The sequence below is a fragment of the Camelus ferus genome, chromosome 18, assembly GCF_009834535.1.
Source record: "Camelus ferus isolate YT-003-E chromosome 18, BCGSAC_Cfer_1.0, whole genome shotgun sequence".
In the NCBI taxonomy this organism is placed as follows: domain Eukaryota; kingdom Metazoa; phylum Chordata; class Mammalia; order Artiodactyla; family Camelidae; genus Camelus; species Camelus ferus.
In genome coordinates, this window is record NC_045713.1 from 12,360,253 (window position 1) to 12,381,442 (window position 21,190).

At 51.3% G+C, this 21,190-nt stretch overlaps 1 protein-coding gene and 1 long non-coding RNA gene across 3 annotated transcripts in view; one reads left to right on the plus strand and one right to left on the minus strand.

Annotated features, from left to right (window-relative positions):
- Positions 1-4,512, minus strand: part of TECPR1 (tectonin beta-propeller repeat containing 1) — a 27,842-nt gene extending 23,330 nt beyond the window's left edge. Inside the window, 3 exon segments of the mRNA XM_032460043.1 lie at positions 73-255; positions 579-814; positions 4,388-4,512. Of these exon segments, the coding sequence (XP_032315934.1) occupies positions 73-255; positions 579-803 (408 nt within the window). The 5' untranslated portion in view covers positions 804-814; positions 4,388-4,512.
- Positions 4,513-4,526: 14 nt separating this feature from the next.
- LOC116657520 lies at positions 4,527-19,691 on the plus strand. Of its 2 annotated transcripts, XR_004312642.1 has the most exons (5): positions 4,527-11,007; positions 12,426-12,736; positions 13,416-13,599; positions 15,560-15,927; positions 17,183-19,691. It is a non-coding gene; the product is annotated as an uncharacterized LOC116657520 (long non-coding RNA). The 2 variants fall into 2 exon arrangements; XR_004312641.1 differs by having other exon boundaries at positions 4,535-11,007; positions 15,560-19,691.
- Positions 19,692-21,190: the final 1,499 nt, after the last annotated feature.

A 21,190-nucleotide genomic window follows, 5' to 3' on the forward strand; every position in this document is an offset into this window, starting at 1 on the left:
GGGGGGGGGCTGGCTGAGCCAAAAGCGCCCCCTCCCCGCGAGGGCGCCACGGCGGGAACTGAGCTCACCTACCCCTTTCTCGGTGGGCTCCCCTCCAAAGTTCTCATCCACGTACCAGTCCGACTCCCACTCCCAATGCGGCGAGGGCAGCGCCACCCCGTCCAGCGCCCGGTGCTGGAGCCCACTCACGTCGCTCCACGGCCAGCGGTCACTTGGCAGGAGCGTCTCACAGAAGCCGCCCACAGGGTTCCAGCGCTGGGGGTCAGGGCAGAGACCAGCCTTAGGCCCGGAGCATCAGAAGGGCAGAGGACCTACCACCAGCAACAGTGCCCCGAGCAGCAGAGGGCACGGCTGACCTGGGCCCCTGGAACCTGCCTGGAGCCCATCCCGTGCAGACCTGGCCAGCTGCCTGGATGAGGACACAACAGGGGCTTGGGCCCCAGCAATCCCGGATCCTACACCACTTGGATCTTCCGAGGAATGGAAGAAAAGAATGCGGGTATGGGCTGGGAGCCGGGGGTGCAGGGGCGCGATGTCCCAGCAAACCAACCCAGATGCTCGCTGGCTCGTGACCCCACCTGATTCTCATAGGCCTCCTCCCGGCGGCGGATGGGGACGTCGCTGGCGCACACATACACGTAGACCTGGTTGTCGCAGGCAATGCCCCAGCAGCACTGGGTGGCTGCGCTGACCCGCTTGAACTCCAGCTGGGCGTCCCTGCACAGCTCCCAGGACTGCCCGGCTGTGGAGAGCGTGAACACCCTCCCGAACAGGTCTACCGCCCACAGCACTGAGCTGGGCATGGCCGCGGGGGCTGCAGGAAGACAGCGGCAGGAGGGCGAGGGTCAGCGGGCCCGGTCCAGGCTCCCAGCCCCAGGGACATCCAGGCCAGGCAGGGCCTGAGAACCCTGGCCTTGACTGTCTCCTGCTGCAAGAGGCAAAACTCTGTCCAGACGACAGGCTGAGTGGCCCCAGCAAAGCAGGGACAGAGCCCAGCTCCCCATTCTCAGCCTTTTCCTGTTCTTCACTTTCCCTTCCCTCAATTATGGGGATTTCTTCAAACATACAAAAAAGTACAGAGAAAAAGACGTAATATCCTAAAATCCACTGCCCCCAATTTAATGAATGTTGTGATTCGGTCATATTTCGTTCAGCTCTTTCTTGCCAAAAGAATCAATGGAAAGTTATGGATTTGGTTGAATCCCCAACACGCACATCCTGCTGCCAGGGACCCCCCTCATGCTGGTCCCAAGTGACCTCCCTCTATGGGTCTGGAGGGCTCGTCCTGCAGGAGAGCCGAGGCGGTGCGCGTGGCGGGGATGTGAGGGGTCTGTCTTCACCCTCCTTGTGTGACCACCTGCCTCTCTTCCCCCACCCCTCTTCCTCTGCCATTCTCCTCTCAGGTTCCCTTTTCCCTCTTCCTTTCTGCTTTGGGGGGGAGGGGGGCTCTATCAATGTCCCCCCCCCCCCCGGGGGCTGATGGTGCAGCTGCTCCCTGGGGCATACCTCCTGGGGCTCTGGTGGTGGAGGGAGGGGGAACATGTGGCCAGACCACAGCAGTAAAACAGAGCAGCTGGATGAGGGCAGGGGGTTGGGGGGGTGAGGGGAGGGAGGGGGGATCACAGCGAGTAGCTCAGTCTGACAGGGCAGTTCCTGCATCCAAGACCGATCACTGCCCCAAGGGGAGGACACGGCCAGTCTGCTTTGGAAACCAGAGCCACCAGGAGACAGACAGTCTGGATGCCTCGAGGCTGGGGCCAGGCTGTTCTGCTCCTGAGACCCGCTGGGGCACAAGGACACTTCAGTAAGCATGACAACATGGATGACAACACGGATGGAACTCATCTGAAAAGAGGAGCATCTGCTACAAGCAACTTGGTTCTTTTAGAACAAAGTGTGTCTGACAAACCCCAAGAAGGAGTGCGGGTGGGAGAGGAAGTGACTGAAGCACGAGGAACAGGAAGCAGGGAAGTGAACAAAGTGACAAGCTTTGGGAAACACGCAGGACAGGAAGTGCACAAAGAGGACAGGTTGGGGGGAAAAGGGGGGAGCCTCACCAGGAGTGGAGAAGCTTGACCTCTCCACCCAGGGCACCACCACCAGGACAAACACATGGGAACTTAGGACATTAGCCTTCTAAAGCCATTTGAAAATTGGCACCTGAGTTCAGGTGCCTGAGCTGGGACCCCTGGAAGAGCTGTGGCAACCCCCAGATGCCCCTCCACTCCTCCCTGGTCAGGCCTGAGGTTCTGCTCTCCCCCTGCAGCGTCTATACTGAGCCAGACCATGGCAACCTGATTCCTGACTCCACCACTTCCTAGCACTGCACCACCCAAAGCCTAAGGGCTAACCTCGCTGTGCCTCGATTTCCTAATCTGTATAAGGCAGAAAGGAATACCGAACTACTTATGTAGTTGTGAGAAATGAATGAGATAATACAGGTACAGAGTTATAATAAAGTGCTCAGTGCCCAGGAAGACCCTGTGCATGTCACTGAAGTCATTTTATTACATGGCATTTGCCATCACAAACTGCCACTTAGCTTCTGTCTCTTAAAAACAAAAAAATCAAATCCCTTCTTGGTCTATCTGAGTCTTCAGCCTCTCCATTCCCTCTGTACTTCCCAGTGCTCTGCACATAGTAGGTGTTCATTCAGAGTCACAGAAAATCATCACCACCTACAGGTACTACATAGCCAACTCCCTAAGCTAAGACAGAACTGCAGCTCCAAAGAAGCCAAATATCATCCATGACTTAAGCTTGAAAGTAAGGTCTTAACAGGTAGGCAGGTATGTGATAGAGCAAGCACTGTGAACTGTCAATAGTAGAAACTAAGTGGTGGATGCGTGGGTGTTTGGAAGGGGGGAGAAGGGGATGTCGGTTACCATGGTGACATTTGTAATGTAAATCCAGTCTTCAAAGATATTTCTCGGCTCACAGGTCACTGTGTAAGTAGCCAGTTAAGTCAGGCTCAGCCTGCAGGTTGAGCTCAATGAATGGGATATTAACTTGTATTGGATACACTTTCCTTCAGAGAAATGACTAAGCAGTAATTTCCACATAGACACAATTGAGCCTTCTGGCAGCTAACAGAAGACTCTACTGCAGGGAATGGAAGGGGTAGGGGTTTTGTTTGCAAACTCCCCTTGGAGTGGAGACCCAGTCACCCATGACTTCCCAGCTAAAGATGACACGAGATGAACACCCTTGGTCGGACCCACCTCCTTTCCACCCCTGCTGGGATGTGGTCCTAACTTCTCACATGCCACTTCCTGGCTGGGAGGTGATCGGGTAACCTGTCCAGAGTCACTGGGTCAGAGGACTCTCGAAAGGGAGGTTAGAGTTTAAGTCCCAGAATTCTGGGATCCTGAGATTTCTTTGTTTTGCAGGAGTGAAGGGATGGAGGCAACATCTTCCAAGAAAGCAGCCTCCAATTCACCAACAACTTCTGCACAATGAATTCCAGCTGGACCTTCGGACATTTCGCTCAGAAGGCCTGCTCACCACCCTCAGAGCCATCTGTCTTTCTGTTGGGTATGTTAACAGATCCCTTCAGAGACAAAAAGGTGCCCAAGGGAAGGTGGGGGTGGAGGGAGTAGGGTGTGGTGTGGTAGAGGGAGGGACATGGTCCCAAGGGAACATCTGTAGTATTTACTTCCCAGTCTGCCTCAGGAGTCCTTCCTGCAAGGTTTCTGGCTGGTTTGTTTTCCTGTCACACCCTGTCACTCCCACCTTCTGTGAATACAGAAAACCCTAGCTACTAAAATGGCTCACTGCCTGCCAAATGTGGGGGCGGTTGGACTGCGACAACAGGGTACAAAGAGGTGGGAGAAAACAACAGGACACGCATGGTGGTTGAATCCTTCCTGAAAAGCAGGAGGTGCCCTGAGCCAGCAGCTCTGATCATGAACCCCTGACCTCCATCATTTCAGTTGGTAAGCCTGGTTTCATTCTGGTTCACTTGGGCGACAGGTGGGCCCCCTGCTCTGCCACCGGTAGCATCTCAGCACCGGGCGCTGACCATCTGCCCAAGCTAATCCCACGACAAGCAGATTTGCTCTCACCACTGCCCAGAGGAGGGACAGATGCGCTCCTCGCAGCTCGATCCTTTAAACCTGCCAGGCTTCAGCAACCCAAGTCACTTCAGAAGTCACTCCAGCGCAAAGGCTGGTCGGGGTGTCACCTGTCTGCTGTGCTGGCGGGGAGGGGTGTGGGGGGATAAATGGGGGCGGGGGCGGCGCCGCCGGGTGTGCAGGAAGCACAGCGGGAGCACAGCCCCTTCCTACCGCCCCGCGCGCCGGGCAAACAGGGGCTGCCCTCTGCCGCCCCAACCTGCCCGGAAAGGCGGGGGCGCCCGTCCCACCTCGCGGGCCGCCGCTGCACTCACCTGAGCGGGCGCCGGCGGGCGGGGTTGCGGCGATTGCTCCTTGGCGGCCGGGAAACCGGCCCGCCCTCCCCTCCCAGGGAGAGCCAGCAGGCAGGAAGCGGCAGCCAGGTCTGTGCCCATTGGTCGGCCTCGCCGTGACGCAAAGGCCAGAGACGCGCGATTGGCTGCAGCGCGACACGTCACCTGCCGCCCTCGGGGTCTCCGTGGGGTCGCGCGCCCGCCCACTTCCGGCGTCGTGCGAAGTTGGGCTCCGGTGGTGCGGAGGTGTGGCCGTGGGGCGGTGGGGCGGTGGTGCGAGGTTCCCCGCTCGCGGGAGCGAGGGGGCCCGCAGACCTCCCGCCGCCCCGCTAAGGCCGCCTGCCACCCCCAGGACCCGGCCGCCGCCCCCCAGGACCACCTGCCGGAGCAGGCGGTGTGCTCTTGGGCCGCAGGCGAGGAGCGGGGGGCGGTCCGGGAGGGTGCCTGGGTGGGCCGCGCTGCACTGACGGGAGGAGGGGGCGGAGCCGAAACACAAGTCTAGGAGATTTCCTTCTCACTGAAGTGTGGCCCTTGAGGGCACGTAAAGCATGGATAATAATTTTGTGACCACAGCGTGGTATGGCAGCAATAACAGGTCACTGCTTTGTTCAGGCTCGTGTGTTGCCAGTGACAGAAAACCTAATTCGAGGTGGCTAATATAATAATACTGGAGAATATGTGAGTGCTCTCTGGGCGCCAGGCTCTGAGGTAAGTGCTGTGTATGCAACTTCTCTCTTCATCTCCCCGACAACCCAAGAGGTAGGTGGTGGTGTTATTCCCAAAGGTGGGACAGAGAAAGAAAAACAAAACAAGACCCCAAAAAGGAGATGTGATTGATGAAAGATGAGGCACAACCAGACATAGAGGCTGAAGTCATGTCACCTAGACCTGGTTTCCCTCCCTTTCACTCTGGTTCTGGCTCCTTTCTGAGGACAAAGTCTGGATTTCCCTGATCACGATGAGTGGGGAAGACCCACATGGGTGGACTCCAGTGGGAGAAAAGGCAGAAGCCTCTGATTCACCCTGGACAGATTTGTGGAGTCTTGTGTGTGATGAGGGAATGCCATTTGTGGACTGGCTTAGCCTTGGGATGTGGATTGTTAGGGGCTATATGTTTATGTACCTCCAGAATCCATATATTGAATCTCTAACCCCTGGTGGGATTGGTATTTGGAGATGGGGCCTTTGGAAGGTAATTCAGTCATGAGGATGGAGCCCTCCTCAAGCGAGTAGCACCTTCATAAGAAGAATCACAACAGACCTCATGCCCCTTCCCCTTGTGAGGATACAGCACGAGGATGGCTGTCTTCAAGCCAGGAAGCAGGCTGTCACCAGACATTAGATCTCCTGGGACTTTGACCATGGACTTTCAGCTTCCAGAACTGTGAGAAGTAAATATTTGTTGTTTAACCAGCCAGTCTGTGGTATTTTGTTATAGCAGCCTGAGCTAAAATCCACTGCACAAGGGCTCAGCCAGATGAAGAGGGTGGTTCTTCAGAGGAAAATTAGGGTCCTATTAGCAGGAGCATGAGTGGCCGCTAATCTGCAGAAACATTAGTCTTGAAGCAGGGGGACAGCTGGATTCTGTTCTGTGACACTTTGTAGCCATTTCTCTCTGGCCTTGGTTTCTACTTTAAAAGAGGCATTGAATTAGGAGCTCTCCAAGGTCCTTGCACTGCGCATGTGCTGTGACAGAGTTCAATACCAGCTTTCCAGGATTCAGGATCTGACACTGGACCTTCTGGGGACCCAAGTTCCTCCCCTATCCCCACCCCCACCGCCCAGTCCTCCCAGTCTTTGCAGAGCTGACTCTTCAAGTTTGGACAGGAGGTCTGCACTTCTCGGCCCACACTGCAACTGATCATCCTCATTCCTGCTTCTGCTTTTTTATTTTAACTTTCAGTTCCGATTTCTTCTCTTACCAAACCTTGCCACTTCTCTCCTGGGCTAGACACAGTGGGTTCAAATTCCAGGTCCATCACTTACTCTATAAGTCACACAACCTCTGAGCCTATGTCTTCATCTGCAAAATGAGAATAATGCCCACCTGCCTCTTTACGGGGGAGGGCAGATGAAGTGAGAAAGTCCGTGTAGAGCACTTACAACAACGCCTGACATCCCATGTGGCACCCACGTATTCCTAGTAGTAGTATTATAATCTCTGGGTATTTGGGTTGGTGCACTTGGCCTTTTGCTTCACTGCTTAGCAAGAGTTCGAGAAATACTTTAGAAACAACACTGGATTTAGTACCATTCCAAATGATTGATGGAGAGCAGCTTTCAGGGTGATGGACATTACTGTGCAAATTTGGGTATTTGGGACAGGGAAGCATGGCTGGGCTGATGCCTGCATGGACTGGCTAGACTTCCCCAATGGTTGCCCATCAACTACAGGGGAGAGTTCAGGCTCTTCCCAATAGCTTTTCCCCACCTGGCTCCACTTTCTGTGGTAGCCCCATCTCTGTGAACCTTTAAGCTAGAGCCTAGGCAGAACTTACTATGTGGGCCCTTGCCCACTCCATCAGACCTCCAGGCTTCCCCCACACATCCCCCAATGTCCCTCATGTCCTATTCACCTTCCTTGTTCCACTGGTCATTCTCATTCAGCTTGAAGTCTCAGATCAAAGGTCAACTCTTGCTGAACCCAAGGGAAAGCAGATCTGGGTTATGATGCCCTCAGGCTTTGTACACCCTCCATCCTCACCCTTCACCTGTGCGTTATGATTGTTTGTTTTCCCATCTGTGTCCCTGACCACACCATGAGATCCCCGAGGGAGTGACTTTCTTACTCATACTGGAATTTCCAGGGCTTAATCATCACCTCACGCACAATAGGTACTCAACTTTTATTAAAGGAATGACTATCCCTTCCTTGATCGCCCAGATAATGGGTAAGTCATGCATTGAAAAGTGTTGAAAGAACCTGAGCAAACAGGGGCAGAGATGAGCAGCACTGACAACCCCCCCCCATCTCACTCCCTCTCTCCATCCCACCCCTCATGCCCACCAGCCATGTGTGGCTGCCCTCACCCTCTCATAACTCAGCTCCAGCAGGCTCTCCCCTGTGTGCTAAAAGGAGGTGGTGAAGTGGTTCCTAAACTCTTACTGATGGCATATCTCTTTGTTTACACTATCTGGTTTTTGCTCTCTCCGTGGAAGCTTATTCACTGGGAGTCAACTTGGAGTCACAGGTGGTTCACGGTGTTTTTACTTTAATTCTGCTTACAGTCACTCCTCCGTTTGTGAAGCCAGATGTCTTGCCATGAGCCTGGCACCCCTAGGGTGGGACCCTGGGCAGCTGCTTCTCGGCTTGGTGGCCCTTTGTCACCATTCAGCCAGTGGTACCCTGCTTCTGGGGTGGCCCACACTGTAGAGTTCCTTCCTGTACACTCTGCTGATTCAATTAATTTCAGTGCCTGCAGTTTTCCTTTGGTACTTAAGGTACTACATGCAGCAGCTAAAAATGTGATTCTCCCTATGTCTGGCAGAGGAAAACTTGCAGAAATGATCTGTTAGAAAAGTACAACTCAAGGGGGAGGGTACAGCTCAGTGGTAGAGTGCCTGCCTAGGGTGCAGGAGGGCCTGTGTTCAATCCCCACCTCTAAAAAATAATAATAATAAGCAAACCTAATTACCTTCCCCCCACAGAAAAACCCCCAAAATAAAATAAAAATAAATTTTAAAAAATTGTAATAAACTAAGAGAATAAAAAGTTAATACAGTTGTATGCTTTAAAAAAAAAATGTGCTACTCGAAGTTCATGTCCACGTCCAGATTCGTGTATTGAAAGACAGGCAGCAATGCCTTTGAAGTGAAGAAGCAATCTTTTTGTGTCTAAGAAAAGACCTTCAAACCCTCCAAAACCTAAAACACAAACACAAACACTAAATCTGGAAGCCAATGAGAGTCACCCTTGGCTGTCTGACCTCCACCCGGTTCTGCAAAGTCACGTGAACGCGGCCAAGTCCAGCGTCCATTTGTCAGACATTTAGGGGTGCTAACTGTGTGTTAGGCTCTGTGCTAACTCTCTTGGGGGTTCAACTTGGCCAAGAGAACTTTTCACCTGGAGCTGAAAAGGGCAAATGGGGAAGAGAGAGAGAGATGTTAGAAGGCAAGAAAGACTATGACCCGTAGGGGTTTATTTGAGTTGTGCATATAAAGGCTGTTAATTAGGGGTTAAGGAGTATAAACTGATAAGGTCAACGGTAAAGTACAAGGGTCAGGAGTAGACAAAATAAGTAAATAAATAAAAGCCCAGGTTAATTTGCTGAACATCAGCTGCACTCCAGGGAGCAAGATAAAACTTGCCCCTGTAACTTCAAGTCCCTAATATTTATATACCAGTAGGCATGTGGGTCTCTGTGTTTATGTATTATCTGCCGGAAGCTTCTCAGGCAGGTCCCACCTTCCACTTGCTTAATGCATTTTCCTGAGCTCCACCACATGACTGGGCCACAGCAGCTGGAGGAGTTTCTAAAGGTACTGAATTCACACAGACTCTGCAAAACCAGACCATAATCTGTGTTATACCTGTATGTAAAAGGGCTCTACTGTGTTTAACTCCAGAAATATAATTTCTCAAGCAGACCACTTGTACCTAAAATGTCTTTCATTGTCAAGACATTTATAATCGTTTACACAGATGGGGTTTCTTATTAACCTACTCCAGAGTGGCGTTTCCCATCCCAAACTCCCTCAGCTCTCTTTCCAGCTCAGGAAGGGAGCCCCACTGACTGACAGCGGCCAGGGGCAGGAGGTGCCCCGGGGAGGGAGTGCAGCGACACGTCCTGGCCTCAGCCCCTCTGAGCTCACCACGGCTTTGCGGCTTTACGGATGCCACCTGCCCAGCCCAGCCGGTGTGAAAGCCCAGCCCAGACCTGGCTCCTCCACTCCGCCCTGTTGTGCTTCTCTGCACCTCCCCCAGAGCCAGGAATCTGCAGTGGCCAGGATTAGAGATAGCAAAGAAGTGCTGCTAATTGTTTCCAGGAAGAAAAGTTTCAGGAAATTTCGCAGACACTGTTGAAAGTAAAAGGGATGCTCGCTGGAAGAGAGGCCCACCCAGGAGGCATAGACCGAGACACGTGGCCACTCTAATCACAGACCTAAATGTGACAGACGAAACAAACCTTCTTGAAGATCATATGAGAAGATATACTAACGATCTTGAGATAAGGGAGGATTTCTACAAAAAAGACTTGGTGCTTTTTAGTGCCAATCTTAAAGGAAAAGATGGATACTTTCAGCTACTTTAAAATTGAGAACTTCTAGGGGGAGCGTATAGCTCAGTGGTAGAGCGTGTGCTTAGCATGCGTGAAGTCCTGGGTTCAGTTCCCAGTCCCTCCATTAAAAATTTTTAAATAAATAAACCTAATTACCTCCCCCTGCCAAAAAAAAAAAATCCCTAAAATTGAGAATTTCTTGTGATCAAGACACCATTAAAGGCGGGGAGGGTATAGATCAGTGGCAGAGTGGATGCTTAGCATGCACAAGGTCGTGGGTTCAATTAAAATAAATAAATAAATATAATTACCTCTCCCTTCAAACAAACAAACAAAAGACCCCACTAAGCGGGTAGAAAGGTAAGCCACCAAGCAGTAGAAGATATTTGCAACACGCACGACCAACAAAGAGCCAGGGTCCGGACAACAGAAAGAATTACCGTGTGCAAAGAACTTGAATCGGCTCTTAAGGAAAAAAGAGGAAATACAAATGCACAATAGACTTACGAAAACGTGCTCAAGCTCAGGAAGCAGAGAAATGCAGATTCAGCCCCCAGGGGGATGCCTACCAGGCAAGTTAGGTGGAATTGTAAATTGGTGGTATCCCTGGGGAATCTAGTGATGCTGAAGATTGGCCTGGCCTGCGATCAGCATTGCCTTAGGTCATGTTCACACCAGGAACACGTGCAAGAATGTGCTCAGCAGCATTGCTTGTAACTGCCGGAGTGTCCATCAACTGTGGATGGATAAATAAATGGGATATCAGCCTACAAGGGAATGTTATCGGTAACCAAAGCATGAATGAAATACAACATAGCTGAATCTTGAACCATGCCAAATGAAAAAGCCAGACCCGAGACAGCCTATATGATCCCTTTCAGAGGTGAAGTTCAAAAATAGGCAGGAGCTTTATTAAAATGTTGGAGGATGTACGTTTAATGGTAAAAGTATAAAGACAAGTGAGTGATTACTATAATGTTACCATGACAACCAGGATATAGATGCCTTTGGAGGCACCAAAGGGACATCCTGAAGCTTTGGAATTTCTGCCAGTGTTCCAATTCTTGACCTGGGTGGTGGTTATGTAAGTTTTGCTTTATAATAATTGATGATATTTATGTCTTATACGTTTTTTCTGTGTATAATTTTTTTTATAATTTAAAAGGTTTTTAAAAAGGACATATGGCAAAAGCAACTGTCCTAGTTTTACGTGAATGAGATAACTTATCAATGACAATATCACACGTGATTTGTCAAAACGCCATAGCTGAAACCGTCCAGAAGAAAGATGAGATGATGTGCCCTGGAAATCGGGGCTCTGGGATGATGGTGACAGCAGCGTCAAAGATGAAGGGAAGCTTGAGTAAAGTCATTTCCAGAAAAGTAAGAGTGAAAAACATTTTCTACAGACAATATTTCATAGCAAATGTGACTGGAAATATGTACATGAAACCAAGCTAATAGTGTAAACAGACATCCATTTCATTTGCATCCTCAAAAAGCTGAGCCCAAGTAGACCCCGCCTTTTACGGGTGCGTCTCTTGGGTTTAAGGCAGCCCCAGAAGCACTTACCAGCCCCATCTGACGGCATTCTAAGGTTCAGGGAGGTAAAGTAATTTGCCAAAGTTCACACAGCTAGTCAGAATTCTTGGGTTGCAAACCAAACTGTGAAAGGGAATCCCCGGCGATGGGTTTTGTGTAGCTCACAGAATCCACAGAAGCCTGCAAAGCCAGGTTCAGGAAACAGGCAGGAACTGTGGGCACTGAGAGCCATAGCAGCAGCCTGATCAGGATGTGAACAAGGATGCTTTGGGGCATCACCCTGTTGCTGCTCCCTCTGCTCAGCCCTGGACCCTGGATGCTGGAGCTGCAGCCATAGATGGGATGAGTTCCAATCTGTCAGTCCTTCTTGTCACTCACTGCAGACCCGAAGCCCTAAGCTCGAGTATTGGCCAAGCTGGAGCTCTCTGCCCATGTCTTAGGGACTAAGTGTTTGAGAGAGCAAGGATCTCACCTCTTAGGGTCCCTACCAAGACCCCCAGATTTCCTTGGCAGCGGAAGGGAGTTCACACACTCAAAGGTCAAAAATCCAGCCGTCGTCCCTAGAGCCAGTCAGTGGCAGGGCTGGGACCAATGAATACATACGTGAATTTCCACTGTCCCTTCCGTCTTGCTTTGGACCTGGGGGCTGAGACGGATGGCAAACTCCAGTCACCAGTAGCAAAATCCTCACTCCCCTGCATAGTGCTGGCCTCGGGTCCCCCAGGAGCAGAAAGCTCGCCCTGCCTGGACCAGGAGGCCCCTGACAGGAACCTTCTGAGGTCACCTGAGTGTAATTCCTAATGGCAGCTCTTCAGTTTCTTTGAAGCCAATAAACAGCAGGCCAAGGACTGTGCTGGTGCAAGTAGGAAAAGAAGGACTCCAGGCTCCTGCCCCAGAGAGCCTGCCCCCTCCCCTAAAACTACTCTCCTGAAACGCCAGCTGTATCTTCCTGCTCCCTTTCGTGTCTTCCCTATAGAATCCCCGAAGTCCTCTTCCGGCCCCCCGTTGTATCTCCAAGTCTGTGTTTCCGGGGTGAAGTGCTCCATGCGTGAGCTCTCTTCCAATTTATGTTTTACAGTTATTGACACTTCACTTTCTCCTCAAGTGCAGAGTTTGTTAAAGGAGGTTTTAGGTATGTGAACTTCGGGATTGTTGGAGGAGCTGCTTCGCCGCCTGCTGTGGCGCTTGGGGCGTTGTAAGTACTCGGCAAATGCCAAGGAGGGTGCAGCTGGTGGTCAGAGAGAATGTGTTCGATTTAGGTGTCGAGAAGCCTCCATCGGCAGCCTGAGATAAGCCTGATCCAAAGGAAGCCAACTTCAGGAAAACTTCAGAAAGGAAGTTTCTCCAGGACACAAGAAGGACCAGGGAAGGGATAGGAGCAGCGTGGGATCCCTGAGCAGGGCCTCTGGACCGCCAAGAAGGCCGGCCAGCCCACCCTGAAACCACACCAGAGGGCCGCTTGCATTCCAGATCGTAAAGGAATGACTTGGACAACCGTGGATGTGGGCCAGGGGGCCATGAGACCCCAGACCGCCATCCTCACTTGACTGAGGATGACCCTGGGGCTCAGGTAGGTCACAGACCGATCCAGAGACAGCTGGGATTCAACCTTCAGAGCCTGGCTCTCAGTTCTTACTCTGCTGCCTCTCTGAGCAGCTCTCGAGTGTCTCTGATGAGGCGACAGGTTAGCAGAGGCCTGGGTAAAGTGAAGGAGTGAGAACGTGGCCCTCTGGGGGAAGAGGGACGTGGACAGAGGGAACATCAAGTGCAAAGGCCCAGGACCAGCAAGGAGGCCAGGTGGCTGGAGCCCAGGCCCAGGGGGCCGAGTCACACATGGGTTCAGAGAGCCTTGAGGGAGAGGGCCTCTGGCGCCGTGGCATAGCAGCCATGAGATCGTGAGGAAACTCTGAAGGGACGTGTTGCTACGCAGTGTACACGAGGGTAGTTGTAAATGCAGAAGGATGAGTGAGTGCCAGTGTAAGTTTCACCGATGGCATTAAGTAGGTGTGACAGCCAGACCCTAGGTGGCCCCCGTGATCTCTGTGCCCTGTATAACCCTCTCCTTGAACGTGGACTGACCCGTGACATCCTTCTAGCTAGCAGAACACTGCAAAGATGGAGGGATTTTGCAGATGTAATTGATTCTGAGGGAGTTGACATGAAGATTATTGTGGATGAACTTGGTTTAATTAGGTAAAAGCCCTTTTGAGAGGGACCTGGCTCTTTCTGAGGCTAGAAACTCTCTCCAGCTGGCCCTGCAGAAGCAAACAGCCAGGCTGTGAACAGCCTCTGGGGACCATGGGCAGCCGCTAGGATCCAAGGGCAGCCAACAGCCGGCAGGAAGCCCTCAGTCATCGCCTGCAAGGAAATGAATCCTGCCAACAACTCGTCCAGGCCTGGCAGCCAGTGGATTCGTCTCCCTCACACTTCCAGGTGAGCATGTGGCCCTGCCTACCCTTCCCTATCACAGCCCTGTGAGACCTCTGAGCAGAAGGCCAGCTAAGCCGAGCGCTGACTCCTGACCCATGCAAGCCCCAGAAACCGCGAGATAATTAATGGGCACTATTTTCAGCTGCTAAACCTGTGGTCGTCTGATGTGTAGCACAGAAAGCTAACACAGTGGGAGACTGCTAACGTATAGGTCTGTTGTTTCTCCCCTGATTACAAGGTGATGCTGTGTACTTGCTTCTGTCTGCGTAAGTAGAAACTGGTAAGTGCATGGGCCACAGGGACAAAGCCAGTGGCCCCAGAAAAAGCAGGAAGTGTCCACACTGGTAGTCACTCGTGAGAACCGGGGGTGGGGGCTGCTGCAGGGCTCACACACACAGAGCAGGCTCTGCACCCCTGCCCCCAACCCTAGCATCCTGAAGAGAAGACTTAACCATAGAGATTCAATCTTCGTTTCTTGGCGATGGAACTTTGAGACTGGCCTGGCTAATTTTAATGCAATACCAATAAGACAAACATAAACTTTTAATAATGCTAACAGGTCAAGTCACTAATTCATAAAGACAGGACCAGATTAGTCAATCATGAAAACCCAGAGATGATGTAACACGACCAAGCAAGACTTTACAAGTGCATCATTTTAGGGGAGACACAAGGTGGCAAAGAGCTAAAAACCCGTGTGATCGGTTTCAGCTTTCAAATCTGATCAATGCTGCAAATGACATTTACTGATAAACAGCAACATTTTTTTACCCAATTTTTTTGGGGGGGGTAATTAGGTTTATTTATCTCTGGAGGAGGTACTCAGGATCAAACCCAGGACCTTGTGCATGCTAAGCTCATGCTCTACCCTCCCCCCAGTAAACAGCAGCTTTTAATCTGATGGCCTTGGGAAGAGCAATCTAGCCCCAGCCCTGGCCAGGAGTCAGTCCACCTGTAACTGAAATGCCTTAACTCGGCTGATTAGAGATGGTGTTTCTTTTTCCCTGGGGCCTTCAATCCTGGAAAAACATCAGAATAAGCATAGTTGTAACCTGAAAAAAGTATTTGAAAAAAAAAGTGAAGGAACTAACTCTTTGGATGTTACTCTTTGGAGTAAGGAATTGGTTTTGTCATCATTATATCAATATATGCTTTATTTCCTGAGGTGTTTGCAGTATTTAAAAGAATCAACCATGCCATATTTATACATGCAGGTGACATCGTTTACGAGGATCCCTTTAATGTATTTGTAGTTGTTGTTTAGATGTGCCAAAAAAAAAAAAGAGGAAGAGTTCTAAAATTTGGTTTATTGGATATGAGTTAAATGGAATGTTAAGCAAAGCACAAGCAGTGTCTTCGTCTCTGTGTCGGACGCTCCCGGGACAATTGGGAAACTCATCCACAGGGGTAAGGGATCTGGGTCTGGAATCTGAGTGCAGGACCTGGCCTTCCAAAGAGCAGGGGCAGATATTGATATGTCAGAGGACATAGAGCACGGGCATCTCGATGGAGGGACAAAGATCTCCAAGCGGAAAAAGCAAATTGCACCACAACACAGATGTTTCCCACTGTGGGGAACACATCCACCCTAGTCAATTATGTATACAGTAACTAACAAGACAAGATTGGAGGGGAAGGTACAGCTCAAGCGGTCGCGCACATGCTCGGCATACACAAGGTCCTGGGTTCAATCCCCAGTACCTCCACTGAAAAAGGTAATTAAATAAACCCAATCCTCTCCCCCCAAATAAAAATACATGAAAATAGTGCCTTTAAAACAAAAATATTTTAAATGTGGGTAGCGCCAAAGACAAAAATATTCCACAATATCCAGCTGTGCTTATTGTAATGATGGGAACTTCAGGTAATAGTTCAGATTGGAAAACAGATTCCTCAGGTCACACGTGGTGAGCAGCTAGGAACACGCCCACGTGTCACACCTGGTACCATTTTCCACCTGCAGCAGCTGAAGGGCTGAAGTCCGTGGACAGAGGACACCCCTCTGGGCTCCTCCTGCCAGCTCGGGTTCACAGACCCCGGTAGGTGCCCATCTCCCAGTGGAGGCAGTGCAGACCTGAAGATCCCCCTTCCTTGGGTTGGAACCGCAGAAGGAATGCATCTTCTGAAAGGGGAACCACCCACAAAAGCCAACAAATGAACAACGGTCCCATTTGAGAGAGGCCTGGTTCCTGGAATTTCAGGGGCCATTCTTGCCTACAGTCCTCGCCCCACCTGTCCCGGCTGACACTTCCTAGGGACACAGGAGAAGGTCTGATGCTGGGCCTTTGTCACATCTTGTTCTCACCTGGCTGGCTCTCCAGTCCCTACCTGGTAAGTCAGGGTTTTTATCGGGATCCCATGGGCACTGCTATTAAAGGGGCTTCTTCCCGCTCCCAGGGGTGAAATCCAGTCAGAGATACCACGAACCTCTTCTGGCAGGACTCTGCGCTCAGAACCTGAGAATCTTGGTGGCAGGGCAGGATTATGAGGCTGCATTCTGTGCCCCCACAGGGGCCCAGCCCAGCCCTCCCCGGCCTTCCTGCCCCGCGATTGCCCCACCCGGGAGGCCGTCCCTGTCACTCCTTCATGTCGCCCACTGCCCATCTTCTGCTGGAGCGTAAGGGGGCTCTTACCAGCCCCTTCCTCAGGCTCCCTCCCACCGCCCAGGGGTATCTCCCTGAAGCCAGCCATGTCCACGGTGCAAGCAGCAGGTAGGAGGGGTCAGGGTGGGCCTGTCCAGCAGAGGGGATGGAGCAGGCTGCCGGGGTAGTGGAGTGCGGCCCTCACAGCAGAGGTGGCCTCTCCGTCCTCAGGACTCCTGCCCTCTGCTGTCCTCCAGGCCCACTTGTTTTACAAAGCCAGGGCCAGGTGACCATACGGTTTCTTCTGTCTCCCTCTGCGGCCCACAGGAGAACTGGGTGTCACTGGCCAAAGAGAATAATGGCAGAGAGAGAGGGTGACCAGGACCCTCACAGGCCCTGCAGGGCCCCATAAAAATCACAACCTGGGGGTGGCCTGCAGAGGTCCCTTCCTGACCTAAGGAAGTGCCCCCTCCTCTCAACTCGGGCGCGGTCATTTGCTTCCCCCAAGCCAGAGAAGATGCCTGGCTGTCACCAAATTTGGTGCCCTGGTCAGTGGTCACAGGTTCACTTGGTGGCAGATTTCGAAGGGAGATGCCTTCTGTAAATCTAAGTAACTTCCACTGGCGTCTGGCAGAGGGTAGGAAATCTGAGAGGCAGGTCACTCTAATCACACAAAAGCATCGAGTGGGTCCCAAAGAGCTGGAATCATCTTAACGGGCATCTCCCCTACTCTCTGGGGACTCTCAATTTGATAAAACCGGGAATGACCTTCTGGAACGGTCCAGACCTATTTCTAGCCTGGAACAGGGGATGCCCCCAATGGGGTGGGGAGAAGACACAAGGGACTTCAGTGGGCCTGACCCAGGGGGGAGACGGGCTCTTTCCTCATCTCCAAGTTGAGGGTGACTTGGTGATACCTGAATGTCACAGCCCTGGTACGAAGTGTGACTCCCGCATGGTGCGCAATGCACAGAGTGTGACAAACGTTGGTTTCTCCCTTGAAGTTCCGTTGAGAGACGGCCATTCTGGAAGGTGATGAGATCAAACAGCCCCCACAGAAGGGATGCTGTTATAGTTCTGAAAGGATGTTGGACGTCTCCGTGTAAGAAAGCTCGGCTCCCGAAGGTGAAGTGACTCATTCAGGCCACACAGGGAGACTGTAGAGCAGTTCCCACCACGGTCCGCTTCCTCCGCGTGCTTCCCCCAACATCCAAATGTGCCTGAAATTCTCTTGGCTTCCCCCAGCCCCCAGCCAAGAAGTCTTGGAGAAGCACCCTGTTCTCTTCCTCTGAATTTGGCAGAGATAAAAGGCATTCAATTAGTTTTGCGCATGGTTTCCATAAACGTGTTGACGTCCATGTTTTAGCCAACTATTATTGGTCTAGATATGTCAGTTACGTCTGTTAACACTGGGCTGCCTTTCAGAGGCTTAATTTAAGCACAGCTGTTTGGTAACTTATTTTGCTAGAAAGTTGCTGTCTGGAATTTATTCTATGTTCTTGTGAGAATTGCTAGAAAATATTGACAAAGAGACGCTTTCTATGTTTCATTGCATGAGTAAGTGTACTCTACTGGGCAGGATTATGCAGTGAGGACCACCCCTTAGTGAATGAAGGGCCTTGTCTGGATTTCAACATAGCAGTATATACAGTCAGGACTCAGAGATAATTGCGGGTTCAGGTTCCAGACCATCGCAAGTAAAGCGAGTCACACGAATTTTTTGGTTTCCCAGTGCATAGGACAGTGATGTTTATATTACACAGTAGTTTTTCAAGTGTACAACAGCATTATGTCCAAAAAACCAATATGCATGTCTCACTTAAGAAATACTTTATTGCTAGAAAATGCTAACCATCATCTGAGCCTTCAGTCATAGTAGTAACATCAAAGATCACAGGTCACTGTGACAAATTTAATAATGAAAGAGTTTGAAGTATTGACAGTATCACCAAAATGTGACACAGAGACACGATGTGAGCAAATGCTCTTGGGAAAATGGTGCCAATAGACTTGCTTGACGCAGGGGTTGCCACCGACCTTCAATTTGTAAAAAATGCAGTGTCTGCAAAGTACAATGAAACCAGGTCTGCCTGTATGTTATTCATGAGAAAACTGACCACGTGACTTGCACGAGATTGTCATCTGTGATGTGTACAAACCTATGTGCTTAATTTATAAAATGTTTAGAAATATTTGCCCAAGAGAACTGTTAGGCTTACCACAGGCTTACCATAAAATTTTAAACTCAGTGTTTATCTAAGATAAACATTTAGCAAATATTTGATGAGGGCTTTCTCTGAGCCGGGCACTTGTAGTCAGCTACAGCCTTGGATTTTGAAATATTTGCTTCCTTTCTTTTTTTTTTCCCCCACAATCCCAACCACGTGAGGTACTAACTGCTTGAATGTACAAACAGCTCACGTGCTGGGTGAGCATTTCCCTAAATCCTGCCAGAAACCATGTGATCCTGGTTTTGGTTTCCTTTGGTTACATCTGAGGAGAGTCCTTGGTGATGGTCAAGGTTTGGAGGCCAGTGGCACCTTCCCCGGATCCCCACCCCCCACCCCCAGTCAGGGGCCAGCACATCCACTGCCCCAACCAGGTTCCCTCCTGGGCACTCCCAGAGGAAAACACACACGTGTAGCAGTTAAAATCTATTCTCACTTGTACAGAAATGGCAATGCTAAAGAAAAATTTCTGTTAATGTACACATGATGTAAAAGTGGACTGGGAGCAGAACTGCAGCCATCTGAAAAATATGCCTAGAGAAAGGTAGGTTCCAAGTCTGCATCGAGAAGAATGTCTTCCCACTGAAATCAGCACACAGTGGCTAGCTTTTCTCCTGCACTTGGCATGAAGGCCGCATGCTGTGATGGTGAGGGTTGCATGCTGGATCTGGGATCTGAAGATCCAACTTCTGTGGTTGGGATACTGCGGAAAAGTCATGGAACTTCTTTGTGTTTTGGTTTCCTCATCAAGCAATTAGGGGATGTCAATGCCCACTTCACAGGATGACCTTCAAAATGAGCTGGGATAGCAGTAGCTTGTAGGTGAGATTACTCCTGGAAGCTGACCTTGTTTCCTGTTTCATATAGAAAACAGAAGCCATCGGAAGAGAGCATCCCTCTGTCCACCCACCCACCTGCCCCTGGGCCCACGTGCTCCACCTTCTCCCGTTTCTGTGCATGACTTCTGGGATCCCACCAGGGACATCCTCCTCCTCCCCTCGTCGCACATCCTCTTCTTCTGCATCCATTTGTTCCCATCAATTTATAAACATTCTGTTACTTCCCCTTCCCTTAAAACACAGGCGAACTAGCAAACACACAAAAGCTGGTCCTTCTGGCCTCCTCACCAACTCTCCTACCTCAGTCCAGGCTCCGCCCACTTTCTGAACACGCCCACTCAGAACGCCGATGGAAAATCACCCACGACTGCACCGCCTTGCCGCCTCACTCCCTGTGCCCTTCACCCTACTCTTTCTCCCCGTGGCACCTACCACTTTCTAACACGTTCCCCATTCCGGTAAAGTGTCAGCTCCACAAGGAAGGATGTCGCCAGTTTTGTAGCATCCTGGGGGCAGAGTCTGTGCTCCAGAGTACTCGTGGGTGAACGTCCGTTAGCCACTGAGATGGGCTCAGATCTTTAACTTTATCCTAAGGATGGTGCTTCACAGATGCATACACTTTCCTTTGGTGAAGTGTGGGTTTCAGGATATGCGCGTACCAAGCTCGCCTGGGCTGCTGGCCTCCCCACCCGTCCCTGTCCCTGTCCCCTCCTGCTGGCTCCTCCTGACCCACAGCCAGGTTCTGGCACCACTGTCACCTGAGCCAGAAACTTGAGGGTCCTGGATCTCCCACATCCACCCAGGAGGTCACCAGATCTCAATGGGCTCTTCACCTCTCTCACACCTGGCCTCTCCTCTCCCTTTCCCAAGCCGTCCCATTCTCTTGGATCCCCCACCTCCTGTCACCCTTCACACTGAGACAGAGTCATTTTTCTAGTACCTGATCTGATGCTCTTCCTTCTCTGTTTAATAACTCCTTGCGGTTTAGCAAGAGGTTTTCCCCAGGATGCAATCCCAACTCCAACATCCAGCACCGCCTCCCCTGGTCCAGCCCCGCCCTTGCCTCCTGGAGACCCTCCCAGGGCTCCGGCCACACCCAGAGACTTAAGAGTCTTAGCGGGTCCTGGGTTGCTGCCCGCTCTCTACGTGGAATGCTGGTCCCCTGGTCCAGGGGCATCCAGGGCTCACTGGGACCGATGACTCTCACCCACAATCTTCACTGCCCTATCGCTCACTGTCTGGCATGCTATCTAACTGCTTTTTTTGTTGTGTCCCAGGCACCAGTTATCTTTTGACCCTCCAGGCCTTGCTTGGGGGAACCTGAGATAGAACTGCTCTCTTGGCTCAATGCACGAATGAAGGAGGAGGGGCCTGCTTTGTGGGGAAATCCCACATTCGCAGATACAGGTTTCCAAGCTGGAGGGCACTGCTGCGTGGGGTGGGGGAATCAATTCCTGGATGAGAAGGGAGCCAGAGGCTATGGATTTCCTGCAGTTTGATCAGCAACACAGACCTGGCGGGAAGGGAAAATTAACCATGAAACTGAAGGCACCTCTGCCAATTTGCCCTCAGTCTGATAGGAAAGGCATAGCAGTTGGCAAGGCAGGGAAGGATGGGGACCCCACAGCTGACCAGTGTTAGAGGGCCTGCCCAAGCGCACTTGCCTCGCTCCTTGGTGAGGCTTGGGGTTTCACCTCAGTTTTCTGTTGATTTCAGAGCTGCTCTCAACCTATGGTTCCTTGCTCACAGCTGTTCCCGCGGCGACCCCCCCCCCCCCTCCAGGCCAGCCGCAGCCAGGACCTCTGGTAGCCTGGAAGTCCTTGGTCACTCTGGGCCAGCCTCCGTTCTTGACCGGGCCCTCCCCCCACTGCCAGCCAGGCCCTTACATGGCCTGCCCCTCACTCCTCCCCACGAGATTGTTGGGACCATGACCAGTAAAGGAGAT